Source organism: Conger conger, chromosome 16, assembly GCF_963514075.1.
Source record: "Conger conger chromosome 16, fConCon1.1, whole genome shotgun sequence".
Taxonomy (NCBI): domain Eukaryota; kingdom Metazoa; phylum Chordata; class Actinopteri; order Anguilliformes; family Congridae; genus Conger; species Conger conger.
In genome coordinates, this window is record NC_083775.1 from 35,937,904 (window position 1) to 35,965,403 (window position 27,500).

Sequence of the window (27,500 nt, forward strand, 5' to 3'; positions counted from 1 at the left end):
CAACTTTCCTGACGATTAGGGAGAAACTTTATTCCACCACGTCTCAGGGTTATTTCACGGAGGAGCTGGTAGAACGTACCTCCACCGAGCAGACGGTCGCCGGTTACGCAGTCTCCGTGGTCGACCGGGAAGATAATGTGGAAATCGAGCAAAAGACGGCGGAATGGATCAGAACACAATCACATCCGACTAAAGCGAATGCGGGGTTTCAAAATACAGTTCTGGAGAGGGAGCGCCGGGAATCCAGCACCACAGCCGAGGAACTCAGCAGAGGGGTGAATTGCACCTCGGATTACGGGGAGAAAAAGTTGCCCCAAGCCATCATAATCGGAGTGAAGAAAGGAGGTACCAGGGCTCTTTTAGAAGCGCTAAGGGTCCACCCCGACGTTAGGGCAGTTGGGAATGAACCCCATTTCTTTGACAGACACTACGACAAAGGAATGGATTGGTACAGGTGGGTGCGTTCCCTATTTTCAATTAATTATTATTTTCACAAGGTTGATGCGACCGCGATTTTCAATTTGGTGTTACCAGTTAACACTTGCAACCATGTTCAGATGGGTAAATCAATAGTTTACCGTTATGGTTCAACAGCTAGCACATAATGACCAAGAATATCATTTTACACACATTAGTAATACATATACCCTATAGACAGCTTATATGCTGCTGTTTTTACTTTAAGGCTGAAGACAGAAGGCCTAATGTTTTGTTTTATTCAATCACAGAAGACCTCAGCTATTGTGTGACACACACATGATGAATTCTAAGACAAATTATGTAAAACTAATGTCAACCTGCAATTTAATTCCCATTGAAGTGCCTGATTAATTGTAGCCAACTGATAGCTCGCTCAGAAGATTAGTCTTCTGGCCAAATAAATCATACCTAGCTACACAGGACCATGTTCACGCAGTAGGTTTCAACCTAGGTTTCTGAAAGTCCATAGCAAGTCCTCGCTGCTCTGGGTCCTCCTATTGGTCCTTTACGTGATGTGCAACATAAAACTGATACAGAGGATTGTGGGAAAGGACAATGCTTTGGAGCCAGTGATAATGGCAACCTGTTCCTATGGTGCCAGTAGCTGCCGTGTATGGTGAAGATTGTGGCAAATACATACCGGGAAACACCGTGTGAAAGATGAATATCACTCAGCAGTCAGACTGGGAAATCTCCCACTGGGAAAAATCAATGGAAAACACTGACACCACACAATCACTTCATTCTTAGCCGTAGACCACACCATGTCCGAAATATGTCCGTTAAAAAAATAAAGAAAATCCATGACGGGAAGGTAAGCATTGGAGCCACTGCTAACACAGTGAAATGCTTACCGTCAGTTTACCTGTCGTACGACTGGAATCCAAAGTACTCTTATGTAAGAAATTGTACTGTTAATATGTTCTGAGTCAGGGTTAATGTAATGCTGAATATTTCAGTGTGTCTTTGAAGTGGTAAAGTGAAGAGAGTCGTACTGTACCTGTAAAAGATCTCTGAAATCGTTTGACGAGCTGTTTTAAAGTGGTTGGACTCGACCATCGGCAGCACATTGCCAACACCGGTGTAGGTCTTACCAGGCGTTTACAGGTGCTCCCTGCAGGGAAACAAGCATTTCTTCGGTCAGAAGCCTCATCCCTGCGATTAAACCTTTAATCGTTTTGGCCCTGGGTGAGGCATTTTGTACACAGAAGAATGGGCAGTGTCAAATTAACCCTCATTTTATGACTGCTTTTATGTTTGGGGTAAAATTTACCCCAACAGTTTGAATTGACGCAACATAATAGAAAAATAAATAAATTATAGAATCAATTATAATTCACCTTCTTACAGTCTCCCAAATTATTAGCCATAAAATGTAAAAAATCTGCGGGAAACATTTTAGAGCCTGAGGTAAGTGAAACTTGATGTATGGGAAAGTGCCACCAGAATCATCCACAAATAAATCTGAAATAAAAATAAAAATGGTTATACATTTTCTTACATTTTATACAGCTACAGAGGGTAAAGCTAACCCCACACAACACCTCTGTGTTCTTATGCAGGACTTTTGAAAGCATTATGTTAATTCATGTCTACTGTTAACCAAATTAGAAAAATCCTCAAGATTATCAAGTATCAAGATTTAAAAAGGTGAGCTGGTTTTCAAGAGATGTCAAACACTGAACGGGGTCAAATAGACCCAAAACAAAATATGAAGGTTAACTCATACAGAGTGTATTTTATAGATTGTATACAGCGATAGAGTACCACTTTTATGAAATCTGTTAACAGGTGAATTGACACTAAAGGTGTTACTGTGTAGCTTGGGCCTATCTTGCCCTCTGTGCCCAAAGTGCTGTGCGGTTATGTCTATAAAAACAGGCCTGTGAGAGGAAAAGGTAGCGATAATGAGACAGAATATGATTTTTATTTATCTTGGCAGGTCACCCCCCCCCCCTCCCCCCAGCAGAACTGAAAAAAAAGCTGTCTTTTAGCATTTCTTCATTAGCGCCGTCCATACTCGGTGTCTGAGTGGTTTTGAGCGTGATGCTAAATTAGCGCGCTAAAGTGCTGATCCAGCCGGATCTCCCGAACCGCGGCCCCACCTCCGGTGACCTCTCAAGGGCAGACGGAGCGCTGAATTCCCCCCCTCTCTGTGCGGAGGCCTGCATGCGGCTGTGGGTAAACCAGTCATTTAGGAAATGTCCGGAGATATGCGTCTCTCCATTCGTCTCCATTCTCATCAGTGGTTTTTTTATGCACGCGGAACAGTGGGATATCCTTCACTGTAAGAATATTGTCTTCCGGGCATTGGGCTAAGACAATAATTCAGCAGGAACCATTTTAGGTCATATAACATTGCGATTTGATTGATATTCACGGGGAGAGGCAAGTTTAGAAATGAGTGAGAGAAAGAGAGAGAGAGAGAGAGATATAGAGATGTATTTTAATGAGAGTTGGATAACTGATCCATCCCTTTGAAAGAAGACAGTAAGCTTTTCATGGGGTCAAATTTAAAGCTATTGTTTGATCATTTGTCAGAATTGCAGAAATGTGTCTCTTGTGTATTTTCATACAAATACTTCATTACTGAATAGCCTGTCAGTTCACAGTAAAAAAAATTCTCGAGATTATTTGTGGTGTTTGATTCTAATATTTTAAGATCTCAGTCAGTGATCTGTATATCAGTATTTGTAGACAAATACCCTAAGAAAATATGCACACAATTTCAGTTAATTTCATCACATCGATGGTTCTCTGGGGTCTATATTATAATTAGTATTATTAAGTAAGTAATTATATTATACCCATTACATCCCTCTCAAATATTTGGCTTAAAAATCAATACGCATACACACTGACACACTCACACCCATTCCATCAATCTGAATGTCAGAATAAAGCACCACTGTTGTACTCTTCGGAAAGATAACTAATGACATGATGTTTGCATAATATCGCATGTTATGAATTTCAATCCTCACAGTACAATATGCAGTATTGATGTCTCTAGTGTGAAGGTTTCAAATGAAAATTCATGTTCGAGGAAAAAAAAACACATATTGTGTTCCTTCCCTCTGAGCAAAGTAATGCATTCTCATCAGCATGACCGCAAAATAGCAGCAGCTGTCAACAGATTATCAAGTCCCTGTAGCAAATGATTTCTGCTACAATTCCCTAGAGCATGCATCGTTTGTATCCAGCGATGAATTCGTCCGGCAGCCACTCATTCGGGCAATCCGGTACAGTAGGAGAAGGCTTTCTCAGCATGTTCGCAAAATGGCCGCCTTTTCACGCCGAATCCCAAAACCGAATTTAATAAAAACCAGCAGTTAATGAGATCAAAAAGTTCTCAAATGAGCAAGTGCGCTCCGCGAAAGCAATCCATGCGAGAAACAACAAAACTTTCTTTTCTCAGAGTGATTAGGAGACCAAACACTGAAGGCGTCGGAACAATCTTGTTCTAATTTGGTTTCGCGCGGAACGGCTTGGGCCACAATTGATTCGCTTGGCTTGTATTAGATTAATACTCGGTGATCACGCTCATAATTTCGTCTACATTGCTCAAATGTGCTTTTTTTAATATTCCATGTTCTGTTCCTGGAAACCCCCCCCCCCCCCCCCCGAAAACTATTTGAATCCAAGGCCAATAACTGCTTTGCTCCAATGTTTTATTGACATTGTATATTTCCCTGGCGCATACACGGGTCACAATGCCATGTCGTGCCATTGCAATGACTGCAGTGTGCGTAATGTCTGTACATCTTGCATTGAAAACATATTGGATACTACGCATGGGGTAGTCTTAACCAATTTTTCCTGCTTTGGTGAAAGCTTTATACCAAATTCTAACTGCCAGGTTCTAACCCAAAAGGGTTTAAATAAGACCATCCATTTGAACGGTGTTAGGCCGATGTACACTCACCGAGCAGTTTATTTTTACTTTATTACACCTACTTATTCATGCGTTTATCTAATCAGTTAATTGTGTGGTAGCAGTGCAATGCATACAATCATGTAGATACGGGTCAGGAGCTTCAGTCAATGTTCACATCAACCATCAGAATGTGGAAAAAATGTGATCTAAGAGACATTGACCGTGGAATAATTGTTGGTGGTAGACAGGGTGGTTTGAGTATCTCGGAAAATGTTGATCTCCTGGGATTTTCTCTGGAGTTTACAAAGAAAAGTGGAAAACACAAAACAAAATCCAGCGAGCAGCAGTTCTGCAGACAGAAACGCTGATTGTTAATGAGAGTCATCAGAGGAGAAGGGCCAGACTGGTCAAAGCTGACAGGAAGGTGACAGTAACGCAAATAACCACACATTACAACAGTGGTATGCAGAAGAGCATCTCTGAACACACAACGCATCATAACTCTAAGTGAATAGGCTACAGCAGTGGCAGTATTTAAAAAAAGTATAATGAATGCCTAATAAAGTGCCTGCTGAGTGTATAAAATGTAAATATAACATTTTTGATTAGCTGTCAATGCATGGGATAGTCTGGACCCTTGAGAATCAAACCTGCCTGTACAGGCCAGTAGCGCTATTGCTTTTCTTTTCTGTCTGATAGTTAAAATATTGATTAATGTCAGTAATTAGCCTGAGATCTCACTCACCTGATGTTCCTGGTGTAGATCACACATGTTTAGAGAGGAGGAATGATAACGAGCAGCACTGCTGACCCCCTGGGTCAGATTAGAGTACCCCTGACCGGGTAATTAATCCAGGCACTGTTCACTGTCGGCCACTCAGCTCCTGTCTGACACCTTTGACTGTCTCCGGGAGCTCGGGACCGCAAACTCATAGCGTCGCGAGCATTCGAATGTTATTTCAGTGTCGCCACATTAACTCATGCATATAGTCAGGTGCAAAAAATGTTGGGCGCCCCTGGTTTAAAATGTCTGTTACAATGAATCTGTATGTGATCGTAAGCAAACCTGAACTGTTATTGGTTAAGCATCAGACCTTTCAGAAAATTTGACTGTTTTTTATTTTCATTTTTTACGGTTTATGAATTGTTTAAAAATGAAAAGGGCCCTGTGCAAAAGTTTTGGAACCCTTTTTGATTATTCTTTGTTACTTTAAAAAAAGATGATTACTAAGGCGGCGGCACGGATGGTGCAGTGGGTAGCACTGCCGCCTCACAGCAAGGAGGTCCTGGGTTCGAATCCCCGTCGGCCGGGGCCTCTCTGTGCGGAGTTTGCATGTTCTCCCCGTGTCTGCGTGGGTTTCCTCCGGGTACTCCGGTTTCCTCCCACAGTCCAAAGACATGCACGTTAGGCTGATTGGAGAGTCTAAATTGCCCGTAGGTATGAGTGTGTGAGTGAATGGTGTGTGTGCCCTGCGATGGACTGGCGACCTGTCCAGGGTGTATTCCTGCCTTTCGCCCAATGTATGCTGGGATAGGCTCCAGCCCCCCCTGCGACCCTGATCAGGATAAGCGGGTTCAGATAATGGATGGATGGATGGATTACTAAGGCCCAGACCCAGGTGATTTACTTGTTAGGGCTTCAATGAGTCAGGTGAGTATAATTACAGGGCTGTAACTCCATGCCTTCTAATGTATCCAACTGCAGTGGCTGTTCTGTCTGGTGTTAGCAACCATGGGTTCCTCTAAACAGTTGTCCAAGGATTTCAAGAGGATCCAAAGCAAAGAACCTCAAAATCAACCAGAGATCTCTCAAACATGCCGTGCATTCAAGGAGGCCGAAGAATATTTCTGAGAAGAATGGGGGAAACTTCCAAATACAAGAATTGAAAGACTCTTAGCTGGCTACAGGAAGCATTTACAAGCTGTTATAGTTGCCAGAGGAGAAGGACTAACTGACAGGGTTCCCAAACTTTTGCACAGGGCCTTTTTCCTTTTTTTGTTATTTTGAAACTATAACAACAATAAAATAAAAAGTAATCTTGCTTTAAAATTTGAGGGAATTTGTCATGTTTAACTTCAGGTCAGGTTCGCTTCTGTTAATTGTAAAAGGCTTTTTGACCAGGGGTGCCCACATTTGTGCACACTACTGTACAATGTGCTTCCTGCTAATTTGCTCATTTCAAGAGTGCCATATGGCACTCAAGCGTAACTACCGTAAAATCCCAAGAGTGCCATATGACCTTATACATTTTTAACCAATAAAAATAACTGTTATACTATTTTATTGGGCCTCAATTAAAGCCCAACTAAATTCTCTCACTTTGAAAAAAAATGTTTTTCAACTTCGGGTCAATTTAGGTGGAGCCTCTTCATATAGGGCTTGGGACTGACAGAAGAAAACATGAACTATTTTGTATGATGTCTCGCTTCAGTACCTTTTACATTCCCTCCCTTTCTATCTAAGCCCCACCCCCTCACACATCCAACCACTCCCCTTCTCTCTAAGCCCCGCCCCTCACACATCAAACCACTCCCTTTCTATCTAAGCCCCGCCCCTCACAGACCAAACCACTCCCTTTCTCTTTAAGCCCCGCCCCCGCACACATCCAACCACTCTCTAAGCCCCGCCCCCTTGGGATTCACAAATTACTCAGCACCAAGGAAAGACTGAAACAAGTTTGCACATTAAAGGTACAGCAGGTCCGATTTTTGTGTTAAAACATTGTTACAAGACAATGTACCTATCATTGAAAAAGGCTCACTGACATGTTGACTCCTGTGTTTATAGTCCTTAAATTCAGTTTTCAAAATATGCAGTTGACGGGCTGGCACTCTACCAAAACATAGTATAACTGTACAATAATTCAAGCTCATTGGTTGAAAATTGGCTTTTGACCGTTAGTCCAAAATTACCTATTGTACCTTTAAGAGCACTCGCAAAAAATAAAGCGCTGTATGTATTTTTGAAATGAATCATAAGATATGATAGCATTACGAAGCAGCAAAGCATGTGGCCTGCCATACTGTACCGTGAGAGGTATGGAAAAAAACAAGACAGGAAGGCTGTGTATCTTACCAATGTCTGAAATATGTTATGAATAATATTTTTCTCCCCTAATCAATCAAGTGTAGAATTGTCTTGAAGGATATCCCATTAGCCTTCAAATAGCGGGTCAAGAGATTGCTACGCTTTTTTAATTCACACCTGGTGACTCTGCATGTGAACGTTAGAGGAATAAGGTTAAAGCTTGTATTTTCACACGGTAATCCATCTTGGCGACTAATTTAATGAATTCTTGATAGCTCTTAACACTGATTAAGGATGAGTGGTTTCCAACAGGCAGTAAAAGATTTCTAAAAAATCTCATCCTGGTGATTGTAAGATGGAAGGAGATGGGTGGTGGTTCATTCTCATTTTCAGGATTTTACACCAGGTATATATTGTGTATGCACCCTTTTCATCAGCTCCTGGATACATATCCTCTGAGCCTTTCATTTGGCACCAATTTAGTCAATTTGTGTAACTGAAGCAGTAAGAAAGAGGGGATTTGATGTGATCCCTGTGTTCCTATATCTGTTGAAATACACTCAGTGAGCACTTTATTAGGTATTTATTGGACTTGTCAGGTCTTTTTGTGTGCCTTGAAGGTTCTTGTTTTCTATAAGGGTCAGAGGGTCCTGGCAGTGAATCATCCGAAAGTATGTCTGCTGATTATGTTTCCCTTTTTTCCCCATTGACTTGAATGTAACAACCAAAGCTAATTTAAACACGCACGCATAAGCGTTCTCTTCTTGGCTCCAGCATCTAAAACACCCACAAATCGTTCGTAAAGAGCAGTGAAGTAGGTGTTTGAAAGGTCTCTTGCCCTGCCCCCCGCCTCCTGTGGTCACAGCACTCTGCGTTAACATTTAGCAACGCCATCTGATGACTATGCAAAAACATGCGTCAGGTCACACGGGAAAATGTTTTACAAGCAGCTCTGAAAAACAGCCGTCAGACCCTAAAATATGCATACTTATACTCCAGTACTTATATACTTCAGTATGGAATGCAAATCAAAAGCTCCAGGATCATATGATCAACTGAAAAAATCTCCAAAAATATTTGTGTGGGCCTTTAAATAAACTCCATTATTTTAAAACTATATACAGTACAGACTTGCTTCAAAGCCTAAAATAAAAAGCACATGTACCAAAGTGACCACATTCCCCGATCACTCACCAAACATGGAGGACATATTTATGAAGAAATATTTTTCTATTCTCTGTATTCTCAGAGTCGATGCACTTCTGAAAATGGGTGGAACCAGATTTAATTTTCCAGTCATACTCCAGGCTGTATGAAACACCAGGATAAAAAGTTTGAGGTCGATTGAACATAGCAACAAAATTCTACATTTGCTTTTCACGAAACAAATATTATTTATTGGCCAATTCTTTCTCTGTCTATACCCTGTATTTCAGTCAAAAGGTGTGAGAGCTTCTACAAAACATGGTCATAATGGTTACTCATCGCACACATTAAATTCACTTGCTTGGCACTCAGCTGTCGGTCTGCCCTGCTGTCAAATCCAGCTATGTCCGGTTGACCAGCTCGAAAATTGAGCTGGTCAAGCTGGTCTAGCTGGTTATGACCTGGCCAACCATCTAGTGCTGGCAGCTTGTCATAGCATGAGCTGGTCAAAACCATGTCGAGCTGGGAGCTGGTGTGAACTGGTCAACCAGCTCTCAGCCGTTTCAAAACCTTCAGCTCTTGTTTACAGCAGGGTGCTGTAAGCCAGGCTTCTAAGTAGTACTGTAGATAGGTTGCTGTAACTTGCGTATGCAAACACTGGCTGTATGACCCTCACCACTGTTTGAGGGTTTTTCTCCTACTAGGGAGTTGTTCATACGCTATTTGGGGGCTTAGGGCTGGTATTTCACATTCTTCCCTTCTGTTACTCTGTAAGGCCTCTTTCACCACCAGCAGTCTTTTTCGCTCACTCACAATAACAGTTCATTTGACTGAGCCCTGACGTTAAACATGTCCAGTGTGGATAAAACCTACCACGGGCAGCTCATCGCATTAAAGAGGTACACAAGCCTCCTGATCACAACTGAGTGAGAATCTACAAGAGGAAATTCTTTAACTATTTACAAAACATATTACATCAAATCATGAATGATTAGCAATAATACACTCAGTGAGCACTTTATTACGTATTTATTAGACTTATTTATTTGACTTATTGGTCTTCTGCTGCTGTAGCCTATCCACTTAAGAGCTTTGACGTGTTGTGTGTTTAGAGATGCTCTTCTGTATACCACTAATTTTGGGTTATTTGCATTACTGTCACTCTCCTGTCAGCTTTGACCAGTCTGGCCCTTCTCCACTGATGTCTCTCATTAACAAGGTGTTTTTGGCCGCAGAACTGCTGCTCATGGGATGTTTTTTGTTTTTCCCACCATTCTCTGCAAACTCGAGAGACTAGTGTGCATGAAAATCCCTGGAGATCAGCAGTTTCTGAGATATTCAAATCACCCTGTCTGGCACCAACAATCATTCCACTGTCTGTCAGATCACATTTCTTTCCCATCCTTGACATTTGGTCTGAAAAACATGTCGGCATACTTTTATGCATTTAGATGCTGCCACATGATTGGCCGATTAAATATTTGCATTACCAAGCTGGTGTACAGGTCTACCTAATACAGTGGAGACTGAGTATTTGGGGTGTACTGCTTTGCTGATTTACAATAATATATTGCCCTTTATCACTACTTTATCACTTTATGCAAGCATTTGCTGAGAAAAAAAAAACTTCTGAGAGAAAAATCTCCAAAGCATGTGCCTAGGAGGAAGCTGTAAACTATGTTCTAAAGCTCTCTAAATGAGCTTGAAGAAAACTTTGGTTTCAAAGCAGAGGCTTTGGGTCACGATGGGTTGTTTTTTTCAGGCAGTTGCTTGCTTTCAGGCAATTTACTTGGCGTTGGAATGTCTAATTGAGATAATATTCTCACCGCTTGTAACTGAAGAAATTGCTTTTTTAGAAAAACGACACTTTCGACGCTTTGGAAATTCAACTGACGTACATAGAAATTCTCATTTTCAAGCGCTCCTGAAAACACGATCGGCTCAATGGAAATAATGCACTGACCTTTCCTAGCCTACTCTATGTACAAAGAGTGGGGGGGTTCTAGTGTCCTCAACACCATCACTGTAGTAGTAGCAGTTTGACTTGTTGCAACTTAAGGCCATGTTATTATTAAACGCCAGCATCTAATTTCATGACCATTTGACCATTTGTCCTGCTTTGTTGAATAGCTTTATACTGGGCGACATGGCTCAGGCAGTACAAGCAGTCGACTGGCAGTCGGAGGGTTGCCGGATCTATCCCCCACCCGGGCTGTGTCCCAGTGCAAGACATCTAACCCCCAAATGCTCCTGATGAGCTGGTCGGCGCCTTGCATGGCAGCCAATCGCCATCGGTGTGTGAGTGTGTGTATGAATGGGTGAATGAGCGCTTTGGAAAAAGGCGCTATATAAATGCCAACCATTTACCAAATTCTAGTTGCCCAGTTGCCAAAAAGAGTTTAAATGAGAGTGCAATCCATAGCCATATGAACTTTATGTTATTCATGAAATGTAAATATAACATTCTTTATGCCGTCTATTGTGATTGGTCATTCTTCTCTAATTAGTTTCTACACCTGCAATGAAGCTGTAGGATTGGCTAGCCTATACAAGACTGTAATTTCAACACAATCACACAACACACAATTACATTACATACACACAATCGTTTCACTGATGAAGGCAATTTGCGTAAATGTTGAAATCACTCGGCTTCATAATAACGGAAATGTGGAGACCGTGGAGAATGAATCTTTCTGAATTCCTCACATCTAGAAAGTTCTCCGGCTTCAACCAGAAAGACTTAAATCAAAGCATACTTTTTGCATGCGCTGCCAAAGGAATTAAGTACTTGTTAATAGCCTACCTGTAAACAGAGGCTGTGATTGGTAGTTTCACTCTAATTAGCTTGTACACCTGTGGTGAAGTTGTAGCTGGGTATACAAGACTGCCGTCACACAATTTCACTGATGAAGGGATTATGCTGAAATGATTGATCATCTAGCCTCAGCTTAACTAAAAATGTTGCGCGGATCTTTTCTGAATGTATTTTCTGATTTCCTTAGAACCGCAAACCTCTGGTTTCAAACGAAAAAAAGGCATAAATGAGAGCGCTATCCATTTCTGTTTAAATGCACGCTACTTTTTGGATTTGCGGCCAATGAGTGAAGTTCTCGTCAATAGCCTTCCTGAAAACAGGCACTGATTGATAGTTCTTCTGTAATTATCTTGTACTCCTGTGGGTATGTACGATTGCTATCAGCACACAGAACCCTTTCACTGATGAAGGCAATACACCGAATCTTTGAGTAAAATGACCGGGAGCTTGGACCTTGAGTGAGTGTAGGCGTGTTCATTACACGCAAGCGTGACGTTTAACCTTTCTACGTTGAGCCGCGGAATCGATACTGTCAGGCCGCGTTTACCCTGGTCCTGCCAGACGGCGTTTACCCTCTGAATACTTAAACACCATGATGCAGTGTGAAAAGCAGCTCTGTGTTTGTGCTGTTTTAACCGCGCATGATTAATAAGATCAATTTATTTACTCCACAACAGTCTGTGCGACATGTTTACTTGGCACTCGCGCGAGTGTTAAAACCCATAAACGGTTGCCATCAGATGAGGCAGTTTGAAAAATCAAAATGTAAAATTGGTAGTGAAGCTGGCTTTGGCAGCAGGGTTTCTCCCAGGAGGGAGATGGAGATGGAGGGTTGGGGGATATGGTGACATGCAACCCAGGAAGGAGTTGTGACAGGAGGGGGGGGAGGGGAGGGGGGGGGGGGTTTGCAGACCGGGAGGGTGTGTGTGGTTGCTGCTCCGATCACGCGAGGGGGTAGAATTTGCGACCGCATCTGCATCAGACCTGGGTCAAATACAAATTTGGATTAAAATAATTTTCTGTGCTAGATTGTACTTGCCTGGCACAACTGAACCAACCAAGAGGGCCTGAAGCATTTCATAGCTCCCAAAGACATGTTCAGTAAAGCATTTATATAAAAGTATTTGAATGCAAAACAATGACATATTCGACCCAGGCCTGATCCACATGCATTACTTTTTTCTTTTCCTCTCTAGGTTCGGCGCAACCCTAAGATAGATGGTGCTCTAGGTGACTTATATCCCTTTTCTTTCTCCACTTAATCTTTCTAGTCCATTCTACCGGGCCTGCTTGGATTGCCCACACAAGTCACAGAGCATCCCTGCAACAGTGGTCAGGATTTTATTATGTAAATTGTAGATGATATTATGAAAGTAATTTGGCTTCAGGGGTATGAGTGCTTCAAAATATCAGACATATTACAGAAAATGAGACAAGAAAACAAGCGCGTGAGAAGAGAGGATAAAATATCAGTTGAACGTTATGTTAATCAAGCTGGCTAAAACGGCATTGTTTAACCTCTGCTCTGTGTTTGGGATGTTTAGCTTCATTATGAAAGTTGCAAACATTACTGTCATGGTGAATTACTCTCCTTGGCTTGTTTTGTGAAGCCGTAGCTTGTAGTGACGGTCCTCAAGCTATTCCAGGTTCCACACTGATTCCCGGTGTTTTGACAGTTTTGTAAGGTGTTTTTGAACTGTATTGTTGGCGTTGGCTTTTTCTTTCCCTGGCACCAACAAGCATTCCATGATCAAAGTCTCTTAGATCACATTTCTTCCCCATTCTGACATTTGGTCTGAAAAACTGAAGCTGAACCTCTTGGCCATGTCTGCATTTATTCGCTGCCACATGATTGGCTGATTAGATATTGCATTAACAATCTGGTGTACCTAATAAAGTGCTCAGTGAGTGTATGATTTTTACAAACCTTTTGCAAATAGTTAATGCTGACCCACCAGTGAAGCACAATATCACATAGCCTATGTATTGGAATTTGCATATTCAACATAACATTGAAAGTTTTTCATTAAAATTTGTCATCATACGCCATCACCTTATTAATGAGCAGTTCATAAATGCATACCCCAGGTCTTTCTGCTTGATTTTGACATTGATTTTGGTCAGTAGTGATAAGAGAGCCGTTTACTGTTTCTATCTTTGCTTTCTTGTATTTATGTAATGTTATTTCAAATTATCCACAGCCATTTACACATTTGCACATTTACACGGTGCTAGATACAGCTGCCAATCAAAAGATAGGGAATCCCACAGTCGCGGAAGCTCATTTGTCTACGCATTCCCCGCCTTCTCTTTCCGATTACGGCGTGTCCATTAACCGCTCCCCTTGTCTCCCGTGCTGCTCGCTGTAATACGGGCGTCTCCCCACACAGACCCCGGGGCCCCGATGCAGTGAGACGTGTCCTATTGACAGGGCGGCCGCTGACTCTGCTAATCGCGACAATGGCACAAAATCGATGAGCCCCCGCGCAGGTACACTTCAACACCCTGCAGCGAATGTAAACGTCCTGTTGACTCGCCAACGGGCGGAGGCCAGAAGCCCGAAGGTGCGGGAGCTCACGGTTTTAACGGCGCATTTATTATGCGGGGCTAATCTTCACGTCTGAGCCGAGGAGCTGGCTTTATTCTTTGTTCGGCGCGCTGAAATACTGGGAGAATTTACTGCGCTTAATCTCCCCGCTCTTCAAATACGATGCGGAGCGCAGGTGACATTATGACATTTATGAACCCTACGCCCCCCCCCCACCCCCACCCCAGCCGCTATTATGCTTCTCATAAGAGGCTGCAGCTTTTTATGGAGAACCATGAAAGACGACGTTTCTGTCGCGGCTGGAGGCATTAGAGCAGCGCTGTAAAGCCACTTAAGGCAGCAGCACCTGCACTTCTGCAACACAAACAGCCAGTTACACTGCATTTTATTTAGCTGAGATTTACGTACAGTTGATTAGACTCAGCAGGGGACATTCCCCCCTGGCGCAATGCGGGGTTAAGGACCTTGCTCAAGGGCCCAACGGCTGCGTGAACCTTATCGTGGCTACTCCAACCTTCTGCGTCCCGGTCATGTACCTTAGCCACTTGGCTACGGGCTGTTCCCAGTGTAAACATGACATATTAACAATTGTGAGTATTTCTGAACTGAGATACATATCTTCTAATCATGAAACTTCTCATTTGTTTAAGGTATTTGTTGCATTGTGATGCCATTTTCAGTAAAATTCAGAGCAAGTAGCCTACTTGTAGATGCATGAATCAGAAATGGACAGTGTCCACTCTCTTAATTTGGGGTTTCTTACTGCCCACATGTTCAGATCACCTCAAAACCTTGCCATTGATCCCAAGGGTGTCTTTGTCTCTGTCTTATCTTTTGAGATGATAAGGTACTTTTCTATTGTTCCGTCAGCTCTTGGGGACTCAGCTCTGCAATATCAGGGCAGTGTACTTCTCAACTTGTGTTCTTTATTGCTTCCTTCTCATGTATTATGCGATTTTATTATTATTATTTTTTTGCGGATGGCCATTGCTGAGGATTTTATGTTCTTCTCTGTGCGGAATGGGTGGGAGGTGATGCTGGTCTGTACCCTCTCAGTACTGATGTGAGATCACATGGTGCTGGTCTGTGGGTCGATAAGAATGTTCTGGAGTCTGATGCTCATACAGTACTGTGCAAAGGTCTAAAATACCCTAGATTTTTTAAATATATACACAAATATTGTCTTAGATGTTTATTTTTGTTTTCTGCATTAGTGTGTCAGTTCTCCATGAATTCCCAGACATTCATTTTCCAAAAAATGTAATGCTCCAGAGAAAATGTTGTATTTCATTGAATAAAAGAGCATATTAAGTAATTGACCACTTTTCGGATAAAAACTTTGCTGTGGGGATTAGGCTGGGATTACCTGGAGAGCCAGAAACAAGAGAGTTGGCCAAGGTCTGCAGAGGAACTCCGGCAAGTTCTCCAGGGTGTTTAGAACTACCTACCTATTGTCTGCAGGGTCATTCCGTGAAGAATCACGGAGTTCAGCACTCCAATTTTTCCATCCATCCATCCATTATCGGAACCCGCTTATCCTGATCAGGGTCGCAGGGGGCTGGAGCCTATCCCAGCATACATTGGGCGAAAGGCCAAAACGCCAATTTTTATTTTTTCTAAATTAATTTAAGATTTTTCCCAATTGTAGTCAATTGTACCCCATCTAATCCAATTAGTGTTAGCTGGGGGATACACCACCCACACCCCGTCCCTTGGCGGCCCGAAGGAGAGCAACACGCCTTCTTCAAGCCGTCTCGTCTCATGCTCGTGACCGTGATTCCGAGGCACCCGTGGTCATGTTGTGCTTGGCGATCCACTAACCTTCCCAAGTCCCTCCCTCTGGAGCAGCGAGCCAATTGTGCCACTTAACGAGAGCCAGCCAAACTTGGCTTTTGGCAGGAGCGGGAATCTAACCCCGGTCCTCGGTGTGCAACTGCAGCGAACTGCAACCGCAAGTCCGCTGCGTCTTAGCCTGTTGCGCCACCGCGGCCTCTGACCACTTCAATTTTGCTCAAACTTTGTCTAAACGTAATGTTTATATATTCAAAAAAGAACATCCAAAACATTTGTCACTCTAGAGATTATTGGCTCTAAAAGAAGGTACCCAAAAAGGCGGGAAATTGGGTTTTGTGTCAATTTTGGTGCATCATATCTTAAAAAAATATCTTTAAAAAAAAACAAAAACATTAAAGCAGGGAAAATATTTGACGTATATATAATATTTGCACAGTACTGTACATACATGCTGAACAGAACTTTTTTTTATTTTTATAACCTTCCCCATTTTCTCCAAATTTGGTGGCCATTTATACCTTTTTTTTGGATTATGTTTAGTAACATTTAGGATGTTAGGATTCACCACTGCAAACCTGCTGCAGGGAACAATTCAACCTGGTGGTGATTGGCCATTTTCTAAAAGACACCTTTTACAAAAATCAATTCAATCCATTCTACAACACAGGATGTTCGCAGAGCAGTTTTGCACCTTCTCTCTCTGGCCCTGGGGAAAAAACACTATTGTTTATGCAACAAAGAAATCATTTTAAATTTAAATGATATTTTTTTGTGGATGGCCATTGCTGAGGATTTTGTTCTTCTCTGTGCGGAATGGGTGGGAGGTGATGCTGGTCTGTACCCTCTCAGCACTGATGTGAGATCACACGGTGCTGGTCTGTGGGTCAAATCATTTTAAATTCAGCTGGAAGTTGAAATTTATTGTTGCCTCTCATGTTAAATGAACCCCAGGAAATGGGATTAGTTAGCCATGCACACACAAGGCCCACATACCCTATGAAGTTGATTCGTAAATGTTTGATACAGGGAGACGGACTTTCCTTAGATTCCTACCCCAAGGTGCCTTTCTCAAAAGCTACAATCAATTAAATGATTAATTAATCAGAGCCTCTCCCATTAAATAATTTAGTCTGGACATAAAAGAGTTAGGAGTCTGCTGATTGATCGGATTACTTTTGTCTGAAAGCGATTCCCGTCCTACGAGCTGAAGTTTTCGACGCCACCCCGCCGATGCGATTCCTCTTAGCTGGCCCTGCGCTTCAGAGCAGCTAAACGCAGATTTTATGTTAACGGGTGACTTCATTTCCCATGAATAAGATTTTGCAAGGTGGGGAGGGGGCAGGATACACGTGTCAATCACAGATTCCGGTCCTTGCCAGTGGCATCTTGGCACTTCCCTTGTGTCTGTCTCTTATCTGAGAGGAACAGAGAGCGTAGCGCTTTGTTTTTCACGAGCACCGCAACCGAATAAACAAATTGAGTAATTGAATCGGGGCCGGGACCGGCAGGACGACCCGGGGCTGGTTCTGCCGCGGTGGAGCCGTGCGAGCGGAGATCTGCTACTTCTGGAGCGCTCCGCCTCGAATGTCGCAAAACGCATTTGTGTAGGCAATCGGCTATCGTTCCTGTCCCCCTTGCTTGGTTTCGGTTTTGTATCACACTTTCTGCGCAGCTCAGACAAGCTACCAGCACTAGCTGCTTGACCAGTTAATTCCCGGCTAGACCAGGGTTATAACCAGCTTGACCATGCTGGTTGACCAGCTCATACCCAGCTAGACCAGCTTATGAGCAACTTGGCCATGCCGGTTGATCAGCTCATACCCAGCTAGACCAGCTTTATAACCAGCTTGACCATGCTGGTTGACCAGCTCATACCCAGCTAGACCAGCTTTATAACCAGCTTGACCATGCTGGTTGACCAGCTCATACCCAGCTAGACCAGCTTTATAACCAGCTTGACCATGCTGGTTGACCAGCTCATACCCAGCTAGACCAGCTTTATAACCAGCTTGACCATGCTGGTTGACCAGCTCATACCCAGCTAGACCAGCTTTATAACCAGCTTGACCATGCTGGTTGACCAGCTCATACCCAGCTAGACCAGCTTTATAACCAGCTTGACCATGCTGGTTGATCAGCTCATACCCAGTTTATGACCGGTTTTTAAGACGGTCAAGCTGGCATAGCTGGATTTCGCAGCAGAGCCTGCTTCATGCAGGCTGGCCACAGTGGGTTGAGAACTTCTGGATTACATTGGAATTATAGGCCTATGTTGTCATATAAAAATGTCATTATGAATAGCTTTTGAGCTATGACTTATGCTGATAATATCACCTGGGAGAAAGTGGTGACACTGAAACTGGTATCACATATAACTCGTATTTGTAATGAGTAGTACCCTTTCCTACACACAGATGCGCTTGTTCTCAGTTGGTCCATTTCCATTCCATTATTGTATTGTATTATCGGTTGCAAGGAAGCCATCTGTCGCACTTGTTGTGCAAGTTAGGTACGCTTTTTCTTAACTAAATACCTAGGCTACTTAAAGAGCACTTTCTTTGTACTTTCCAGAAGTAAATGGTTTTAAAATAAATTCACCACTTTAGAATGCAGATATTAGAATAAATGCCATATGTAGAGTCGTATGCAAAAATGTGGGCACCAAAAAAAACAAAAACCAAAAGCAATCTTGCTTTAAAATTTACAGAAAGGTCTCATATTTAACTCTGTAACATTTACAGTTCAGGTTTGCTTCTGTTTACCAAGATGTTCATTGTAAAAAGCTTTTTGACCAGGGGTGGCCAAATATTTGCATACGACCATATTCCAGGAAACTCTTGGTATCCTTAAAATAGGCTGAATTAGTTGAGTTGAAGTACTTAAAATATGCAAAAATATACACTTTAAAACGATGTATACTTATTATTACTTGACGTTGCCCACTTTGGGGAAGAAATGTTTATTTCATACTTTTTGTGAGGAAACGAGACTGGGATAAGGCCATGCAGCTGTTAGTGACTAACCTAAGATTTCTGTCAAGAAGATTGCAAAAACAAATATTTCATGCCAAAGAAATCTAGATCATTCAATCATCTCATTATCTCCACAGCTATCTAAAGGATGGGTGCAACCACAGCCTCCCTGCTCTACCCTATCTAACCTCTTTGCAACTCACAAGTGACACATTTTCATGAAGCGCCGGTTGACAGTGGAACAGTTTAGCTGGACCAACAGCAGTCGCTGTTGCACAAAAGTCTTCACCTCAGCCCTGTTCTGAGACAGAAACAACCTGACCTGGGCATCAAACCTGGAAGTCCAGTTCCCTAACCGCCATGCTACACTGTCATTAATGTGGATGATACAGTATTAACGGTAGCTGGTAAATTTGACATTTTAATCGTTTAGCAGATACTTTTAATCCGAAGCGACTTTCACATACATATTTTACATATTATATGAGTTCTTGTGTTTGCTGTGTGGTAGGGTAGGCTAATATACCCAATGCAGGGCCATTTTACTCCGCTATGCCACACATAGGTGATGTTCATGGCTATGGATAACTGATAAATTGTGAGAATTGTACCTTGACTGACCTGTGTTCCTTTAGAATGCGCTGATTGTGCGCTGATAAGGTGGCCTGTAGCGTAGTGGTTAAGGTAAATGACTGGCACACGCAAGGCCGGTGGTTCTAATCCCAGTGTAGCCACAATAAGATCCGCACAGCCGTCGGGCCCTTGAGCAAGGCCCCTAACCCTGCATTGCTCCAGGGGAGGATTGTCTCCTGCTTAGTCTAATCAACTGTACGTCACTCTGGATAAGCGCGTCTGCCAAATGCCATTAATGTAATGTAATGGTACATCGCTTCGGATGACAGCGCCTGCCAGATTAATGTAAGGTGATGCACATGTGCTTCGCGTGTCGTCTGTCTAACGAGGCCCAACCGACGCGGTGTGCTGGTGAAACACTAATGGCGCAGTTTACACAAAAGAGTCACCCTCCCAGACAAAACACGAGTGACGGCCGGAAGCTTCCGGTATCTGGCTGCACGCGATTATCTTGCCTCCTTTTGAAGTTTCCCGTATGATTTGTGTCGCTTTTTTAAATTCTTGTTCTCCCAATTTGAAAAATCACCCGGGGTGTTCTGCTGGAATGATTTTCGCACAGCGTGAAACAATGATGTAGAGGGGAATTAGATGTGTAAGCTTACACTCAACATGCTTCTTACAAAAAAAAAAAAGAGATCACAGAGTTTCGTGGGGAATAAAGACTGTGATGTTAATGCCGCTTTAGAATTAATATCCTGTTGTGCACTTTAAGGGTTAAGTTGAGTTGAATATTATGCCGAAGGCCGTTCTCTGAAAAATTAATCAAAGTTTACCTCACAATTAATTTATACTGTCTCGTTTGTAACTGGAGCTTGAAATGTATTAAAAATGAACAAATACAAATCAGAATTATGGTAAAGCACTTAACTGCCCACAAATTAAAATGCCTTTGATGGCAGATGAACATGGTTTTAAACTGAAAATCAATCAACATTTGTCTGCTTTACTTAAATATATGCAACTCCTTTGTCTTTGCTTATTTTTAATTACAATTTACTTTGTTCCTTCATGAATACAGTTTGGCAAGTTGATTTTGGATATTGCTGAACATTTGACAACTGTGAAAGACTTTACACGGACATTAATATATTTGAATGTAATGTATTAGTAAGTCAAACTTAAGGACATGTGTTTAAGGTTCACAATTTAGGCCTAATTTATACGGTGCTGTGAAAGTATTTGCCCCCTTCCTGATTTCCTCTGTTATTGTGTATTATTGTCACACTAAATGGTTTCAAAGTGGATTAGACAAAGTGGACCTCAGCAAACACCTTTCGTTGCAGAACTAATTCTGTCTTTAATTCTGTCAAATTGGAAGGTTTTCGAGCATGAACTGCTCATTTCAGGTCCCCCCACAACATCAGGACTTTGATTAGGACACTTCAAAACTTTGATTTAGTTTGTTTTCACCCATTCAGACGTGGACTTTCCTGAATGGGTGAAAACAACCAGCCATCATCCAGGTCCAAGCCACACGCACACAACCATCACACATCACACTACCACCACCTTGTAGACTTGTAGACTGCATACCACCATGTACCACCACCATGTAGACTTTGTACCACCATCATGTAGACTTTGTACCACCATGTAGTACCACCACCGTGTAGACTTTGTACCACCATGTAGTACCACCACCGTGTAGACTTTTAGACTCTTTGGTATGATGTCCTTACTCTGAAAAGCTGTATTTGCTTTACGGCGGTCATAATGGGCCACGCGTCTTCCAAAAAGCTCAATGCTCTTATGGGATCTTTTGTGACTTCCTGGATGAGTCGTCTCTGCACCCTAAGAAATTCTGGCAGATTCACCACTGTTCCTAGAGAGATAATGGCTCTCACTGTGGTTCAGTGGAGTCACAGAGCCTTTCCAAATGGCCTTGTAACCCTTTACCTGATTTAATGTTCCTCAACTTTGTTGCTTTTATTGTGCTTTTATATACTTTTGGTGTGCTTAATACTTTTTACTATTGTGTTTATTTTGTGTAAAGTGCATTGTGTTGCAAATGCGTGTGTAATGTACACTATAAAAAGCCTTGATTGATTTCCAGACTGATATATTCCAACTTTTTTCTCATTTCTTCTGAAATCTTCTTGTGATCGTGGTATAGTTGTTGAAAGCTTGTGGGTACTACTTGACGGTAAGGTGAGTGAGTGAGGTTTACAGTGAATGGGGCTGGCTGCAATCAAGCCTGGCTCAATCAACGGAATGTATTTATCAATTAAATTTGGTGAATTGGTTGATTGAGTAAATTTTTTACACCACTGTACACACACTTCTTCAGCAGAACACATTCTTAGTGCTTTTTTTCATGCTTCTGTTGGAAGTTTTTGTATTATATAAATTGTACCATTTGTTAGAAGCCCTTTGAGGCTAAAAGCCAGTGGGACGCACTCCAATGTGCTTTAAGCAGTTACACCAGCCACTAATTGGAGTATCCAAAGGCATATTTTGTTACAGGATAATTTGGATTGTGCAACTAACAAAGGATTAGGGGGGGGGGGGGGGGGGGGAGATAACTGCTGCTTTGGCTGTTTGTATTCCGGTATGCATCCACAGCGCAGGCAGGCTGAGGGGCCGTAGACAGTCCTGTGGTTCATGGGTCGAGAGAAAAGGGCACTACCGTACGCACGTGTGGGATGAAACGACAGCGGAATGAGGATGAGGAGGCTTGCTGCCCACTTCAGTCTTTTTTCCAGGGCTCACTACGCAACTGCGCAGTCGAGCTCGCTCGTGGCACACCAACACATTCACCGTCAGCTGAACGCACATTTCTGTTTCAATTGTTTGTCAATTTCACATCAACGCAGCCCATGCAGGTAAATAATTAAAATATCCATCCATCCATCCATCCATTATCCATCCATTATCTTAACCCGCTTATCCTGAACAGGGTCGCAGGGGGGCTGGAGCCTATCCCAGCATACATTGGGCGAAAGGCAGGAATACACCCTGGACAGGTCGCCAGTCCATCGCAGGGCACACACACCATTGACTCACACACTCATACCAATGGGCAATTTAGACTCTCCAATCAGCCTAACGTGCATGTCTTTGGACTGTGGGAGGAAACCGGAGTACCCGGAGGAAACCCACGCAAACACGTGGAGAACATGCAAACTCCGCACAGAGAGGCCCCGGCCAACCGGGATTCGAACCCAGGACCTCCTTGCTGTGAGGTGGCAGTGCTACCCACTGCATAATTAAAATATAGAATTTACAATTCAGTCATTTAGCAGACACTTTTAGCCAGCGCGACTTAGAAAGTGAATTTTGTAATTCACTAGCGTTGAGTGTTTACTAAGGAGGTTTTATTGCTACTTTGGTTTGGCTATGTAAGCTGTTTATTGTATTTCCCGTATAAGTGTATACTTGTTTTATTACTAGCGCTGTGTTTGCTAAGGTGGTTTTATTGCTACTTTCGCTTGTTTGTCGCATCAGATTAATCTACAAGTTTTTATCTACGTGGTCATTCCAAGCACTTGGAACTGTACTTCCCTCTAGGGTCTTTCAGCGCACTTGTCCCTGGTTATGGGTATGCACTTTGTTGTACGTCGCTCTGGATAAGCACATCTGCCCAGTGCCTGTAATGTCATTTCACATGGCATAAGGGCCAGAGACAGGTGCAGTTCCAGTCATTAAGGTGCTTCCAACATCAAGACCTGCAAGATGCTAAATATAAAATATAAAAATGTAACTTCACTGAATTGCCATTTGACCCCAGTCCTGGAAATAACAATAGAACTCTACAGATCATCTTATATCCACACTAGTGGAAAGGGTCTTGCAAGAACAAAAAACGGGTATGTCTGGTGGAAAGCTGGTCCCTGCAGCACAAATTCAGATTATTGCACAATCAGGACATGCAATTCCCCTTTAATGCACGATCCCACCTATCCCGTGAGGTTCCCTGCCTTTCTCTCGCTGCCAATTGGTTGAACAAACTGCCTTCCAGCGGTTGAATTGTCAAGAATCTTACCAACTCTTCTTGCATTCCCGAGACACACAATGCCTTAAATGCCTCAACACAGAATAAAGGAAATGATTGTCTATTGAAAGTGTACTGAACCTGATCGCTTTATTAGTCAGACCTGTACACCAGCTTGTCAATGCAAGTATTTAATCAGTCAACCATGTGGCAGCAACTAAACGAATAAAAGCACGCAAACATGGTCAAGAGGTTCAGCTGTTTTTCAGACCAAATTCCAGAATGGGAATCTGATCCAAGTGACTTTGATCGTTGAATGATTGTTGGTGCCAGACAGGGTGGTTCGATTATCTTAGAAACTGCTGATCTCCTGGGATTTTCATGCATAACAGTCTCTAGATTTAGCAGTTTGCGAGTGGTATGGAAAACAAAAAACATCCAGTGAGCGACAGTTCTGCAAGAGAAGTCAGACTGGTCGAAGCTGACAGGAAGGTGACAGTAACGCAAATAACTACACATTACAACAGTGGTATGCAGAAGAGCATCTCTGAACACGTGTCCATCCTCTAAAGTGGATAGGCTACAGCAGCAGAAGACCAATAAGTCTAAAAACTAAGTGTAATAATGAAGTGCTTACTGATGTATCAAATCACACACTCTCACACACTCACACACTCTCACACTCGCACACACACACCCACACACACACTCACACACGCACACACACACACATACCCACACACACACACATTCTCACACGCACACCCACATATACACACACACACTCTCACACACACATACCCACACACACACACACTCTCACACACACACACGCACACACACGCACACACACACACACGCGCACACACACACACACACACATACCCACACACACACACACATACCCACACACACACACTCTCACACACGCACACACACACACTCTCACACACGCACACACATACCCACACACACACTCACACACGCACACACACACACACACACACATACCCGCACACACACACACACACACACACGCACATATGCACACACACCCATACGCACAATCACACATTTACGGGCACACACACATACCCACTCACACACACACACACACACACACACACAGACACATACTCACGCACACACACACACACTCACACACACACACCCACTCACACACACACACACACACACTCACACATACCCATGCACACACACACACACTCACACATACCCACCCACACACACACACTCACACATACCCACGCACACACACACACTCACAAACACATACCCACGCACACTCACACACACACACACAAACACATACCCACACACACACACACACACACACACACACTCACACATACCCACGCACACACACACACACACACATACCCACGCACACACACACACACTCACACATACCCATGCACACACACACACACTCACACATACCCACGCACACACACACACACACACACACACATACCCACGCACACACACACACACACTCACACATACCCACACACACACACACACACTCACACATGCCCACACACACACACACAATCACACATTTACGGGCACACACATGCACACACACATGCACATGCACACACACACACAGACACACATACCCACACACACACACACACATACCCACGCACACACACACACACATACCCACACACACACACGCACACATACCCACGCACACTCACACACACGCTCACACATACCCACGCACACACACACACACACACACACACACACACACACACACAGGTGAAGCAGCAGCAGGGAACGTGGCTCAGATGAGCAGACTTTGTGCCAGATTATGGTCTCAATCATTCCGCTCTGACCTTCAGCTCTAATGAAAATGCGTTTTTAACTTTGACTTGAGTGTTTTCTGCACACCTGCAGCTTCATTTATTAGGTATGTATTTTTACCAGCCGCAGTTTGTAACAAAAATCAGGTACGAAGGACCCTCGCGCAGGAAAATAGTTTAATGAACAAACTCAAGGGCAATCCCGACCCCGTAGTAAGCATATACAAAGTCCACGGTCAAACCATGAATCCGTCCAACAGCGGATGGGGTGCATAACTCCTTTAAACTGGTCATTGGTCTCAAACGGTTTTAATTAATTTTCCTTTATAACAAACGTGCCAACGAATAAGTAGCGCTCAGCCTTTGCACATTCTGTTCAGGGGATTAAATGATGAGTTAAATTTAGAAAAAAATCTGTTTTGATCACTAAGCAGTAAGTACGCTTAAAATCTGTGCATTGCAAATCTTTACCATGAATGGCCTATTCTCTGATTGTAATTGCAGCATAGGAAGAGGTCTACATGTATCCACGAATTATGTTGATAAAATGTGCGCACTTTTGCAATGCAAGTAGAAATTTGGCATATTAATACATTACTATAAATGGGATATTTGTGGAGAGCTGGTTATACATGATGGTATTCAGTGTTTTTGTGAATTCATCGCTGTAGTGATAATCGAGGGGAGGTTTTCTGCCCAAACTATTTCCAGCTCACCATCCACCACTGCTTAGTGGTTAAAACAGATTTTTCTAAATTGGATTTATCATTTAACAGGATGCAAAGAAGCCGGATGTTACTTGCCAGTTGATCATTCAGTACATTGGCACACTTGTTTTTTTTTCACACTTGCACATTAATTGCATTTTGGCAGACGCTCTTATCCAGAGCGTACAGTTGATTAGACTAAGCAGGAGACAATCCTCCCCTGGAGCAATGCAGGGTTAAGGGCCTTGCTCAAGGGCCCAATGGTTGTGCTGATCTTATTCTTTCCTTGTTTATCAAGGAAAAGAAATGAAAACAGGTTGAAACCAATCATCAGTTTACAGGTAAGTTTTGCGCCCCACACACAAAATCAGCAGCTCACCCAACTGCTGCTGATTTTAAATGTACTGTTCTGAAATTATGTACGCAAAACGAATTATTCCGCGTATTGTATTAACCTTATAATTCTACGGTCTGGAATTGCGGTAATACACTTGCCGTTGTGACTTACGGTGTGATAATGTCCCGGCTGTGCTGATCTATGACACAGCACAGCAGTGATTTTATCACACGGCAGTATCACTCCTTCTCGTGTATTACTGCAGAAATATTTTTCTTGATGAATGTTTGTCTCATTGTATTTCATATCATAATCACAATATGCAACATGCCCGTCACACAGTACAGCGCCCTGCCTCTCTTATCACACCTCCTGACCTCTGTGAACGAGCTTTCACATCACTGCCCATACACTGCACTCACCAAGCACTTTATTAGGAATATTATTATTTTTACTTTATTATACCTAGTTATTCATATGATTATCTAATCAGCCAATTGTGTGGCAGCAGTGCAATGCATAAAATCATGTAGATACGGGTCAGGAGATTCAGGTAACCATCGGAATGGGGAAAAAAATTTGATCTCAGTGACTTTGACCGTGGAAAAGCAGGGTGGTTTGAGTATCTCAGAAACTGTTGATCTCCTCGGATTTTCACGCACACTAGTCTCTAGAGTTTGCAATAAATGAGAGACGTCAGAGGAGAAGGGCCAGACTGGTCAAAGCTGACAGGAAGGTGACAGTAATGTAAATACCCACACATTACAACAGTGGTATGCAGAAGAGCATCTCTGAACACACAACGCATCATAACTCTAAGTGGATAGGCTACAGCAGCAGAAGTCTAAAAAATGAGTCTAATAAATACCTAATAAAGTGCTCAGAGTGTATCTCTCTAGAGTGTATCTCTATGGCATTATAGCCAGAGAAGAAATAAATCAATACAAATGGTGTTTGTATCAATACATGAAAATTGGGTAAATGTGTAGTTATGAAACAAGTGAATGATTGATCAATCTGGCTATAAAAAGCATATCCTGTTCCCAGATGAACTCTAGAGCCGGTGTCAGTTAGACAGCCGGATGCCTCATCCCACTCCACCGTATGGATTTTTACGCATCGCGGTGAGATCTCGGGTGAAACGTCCCTGTCGGCTGGGATCAGACTCCCAGCGCGGCAGTGCGTCCGCGCGTCGAGCGGAGTCAACGTCTGCCGGTTTTTAGCTCACAGATTCAGCTCCGAAAACCGCCGGCCGGCGAGGCCCGGGTCGGCCAGGCGATGGCGGCGTTTTTAATCGATCCGGCCGACGGGCGCTGAAGACGAGCCAGCGACCCGGTGTCAGGTTACGATTGCAGTCCTTCAGGTGCTCAGCGAGGCTTATAAACAATTAGAGA

The 27,500-nt window shown here is 43.0% G+C and overlaps 1 protein-coding gene across 1 annotated transcript in view; it reads left to right on the forward strand.

The window, feature by feature from the left end:
* The window catches only part of LOC133114705 (heparan sulfate glucosamine 3-O-sulfotransferase 4-like), a 131,492-nt gene that overhangs the window by 400 nt on the left and 103,592 nt on the right, over nucleotides 1-27,500 (forward strand). Inside the window, exon 1 of the mRNA XM_061224284.1 lies at nucleotides 1-454. This exon is cut by the window's left edge and continues 400 nt beyond it. Coding sequence (XP_061080268.1) covers nucleotides 1-454 — 454 coding nt within the window. The remainder of the gene's footprint in view (nucleotides 455-27,500) is intronic.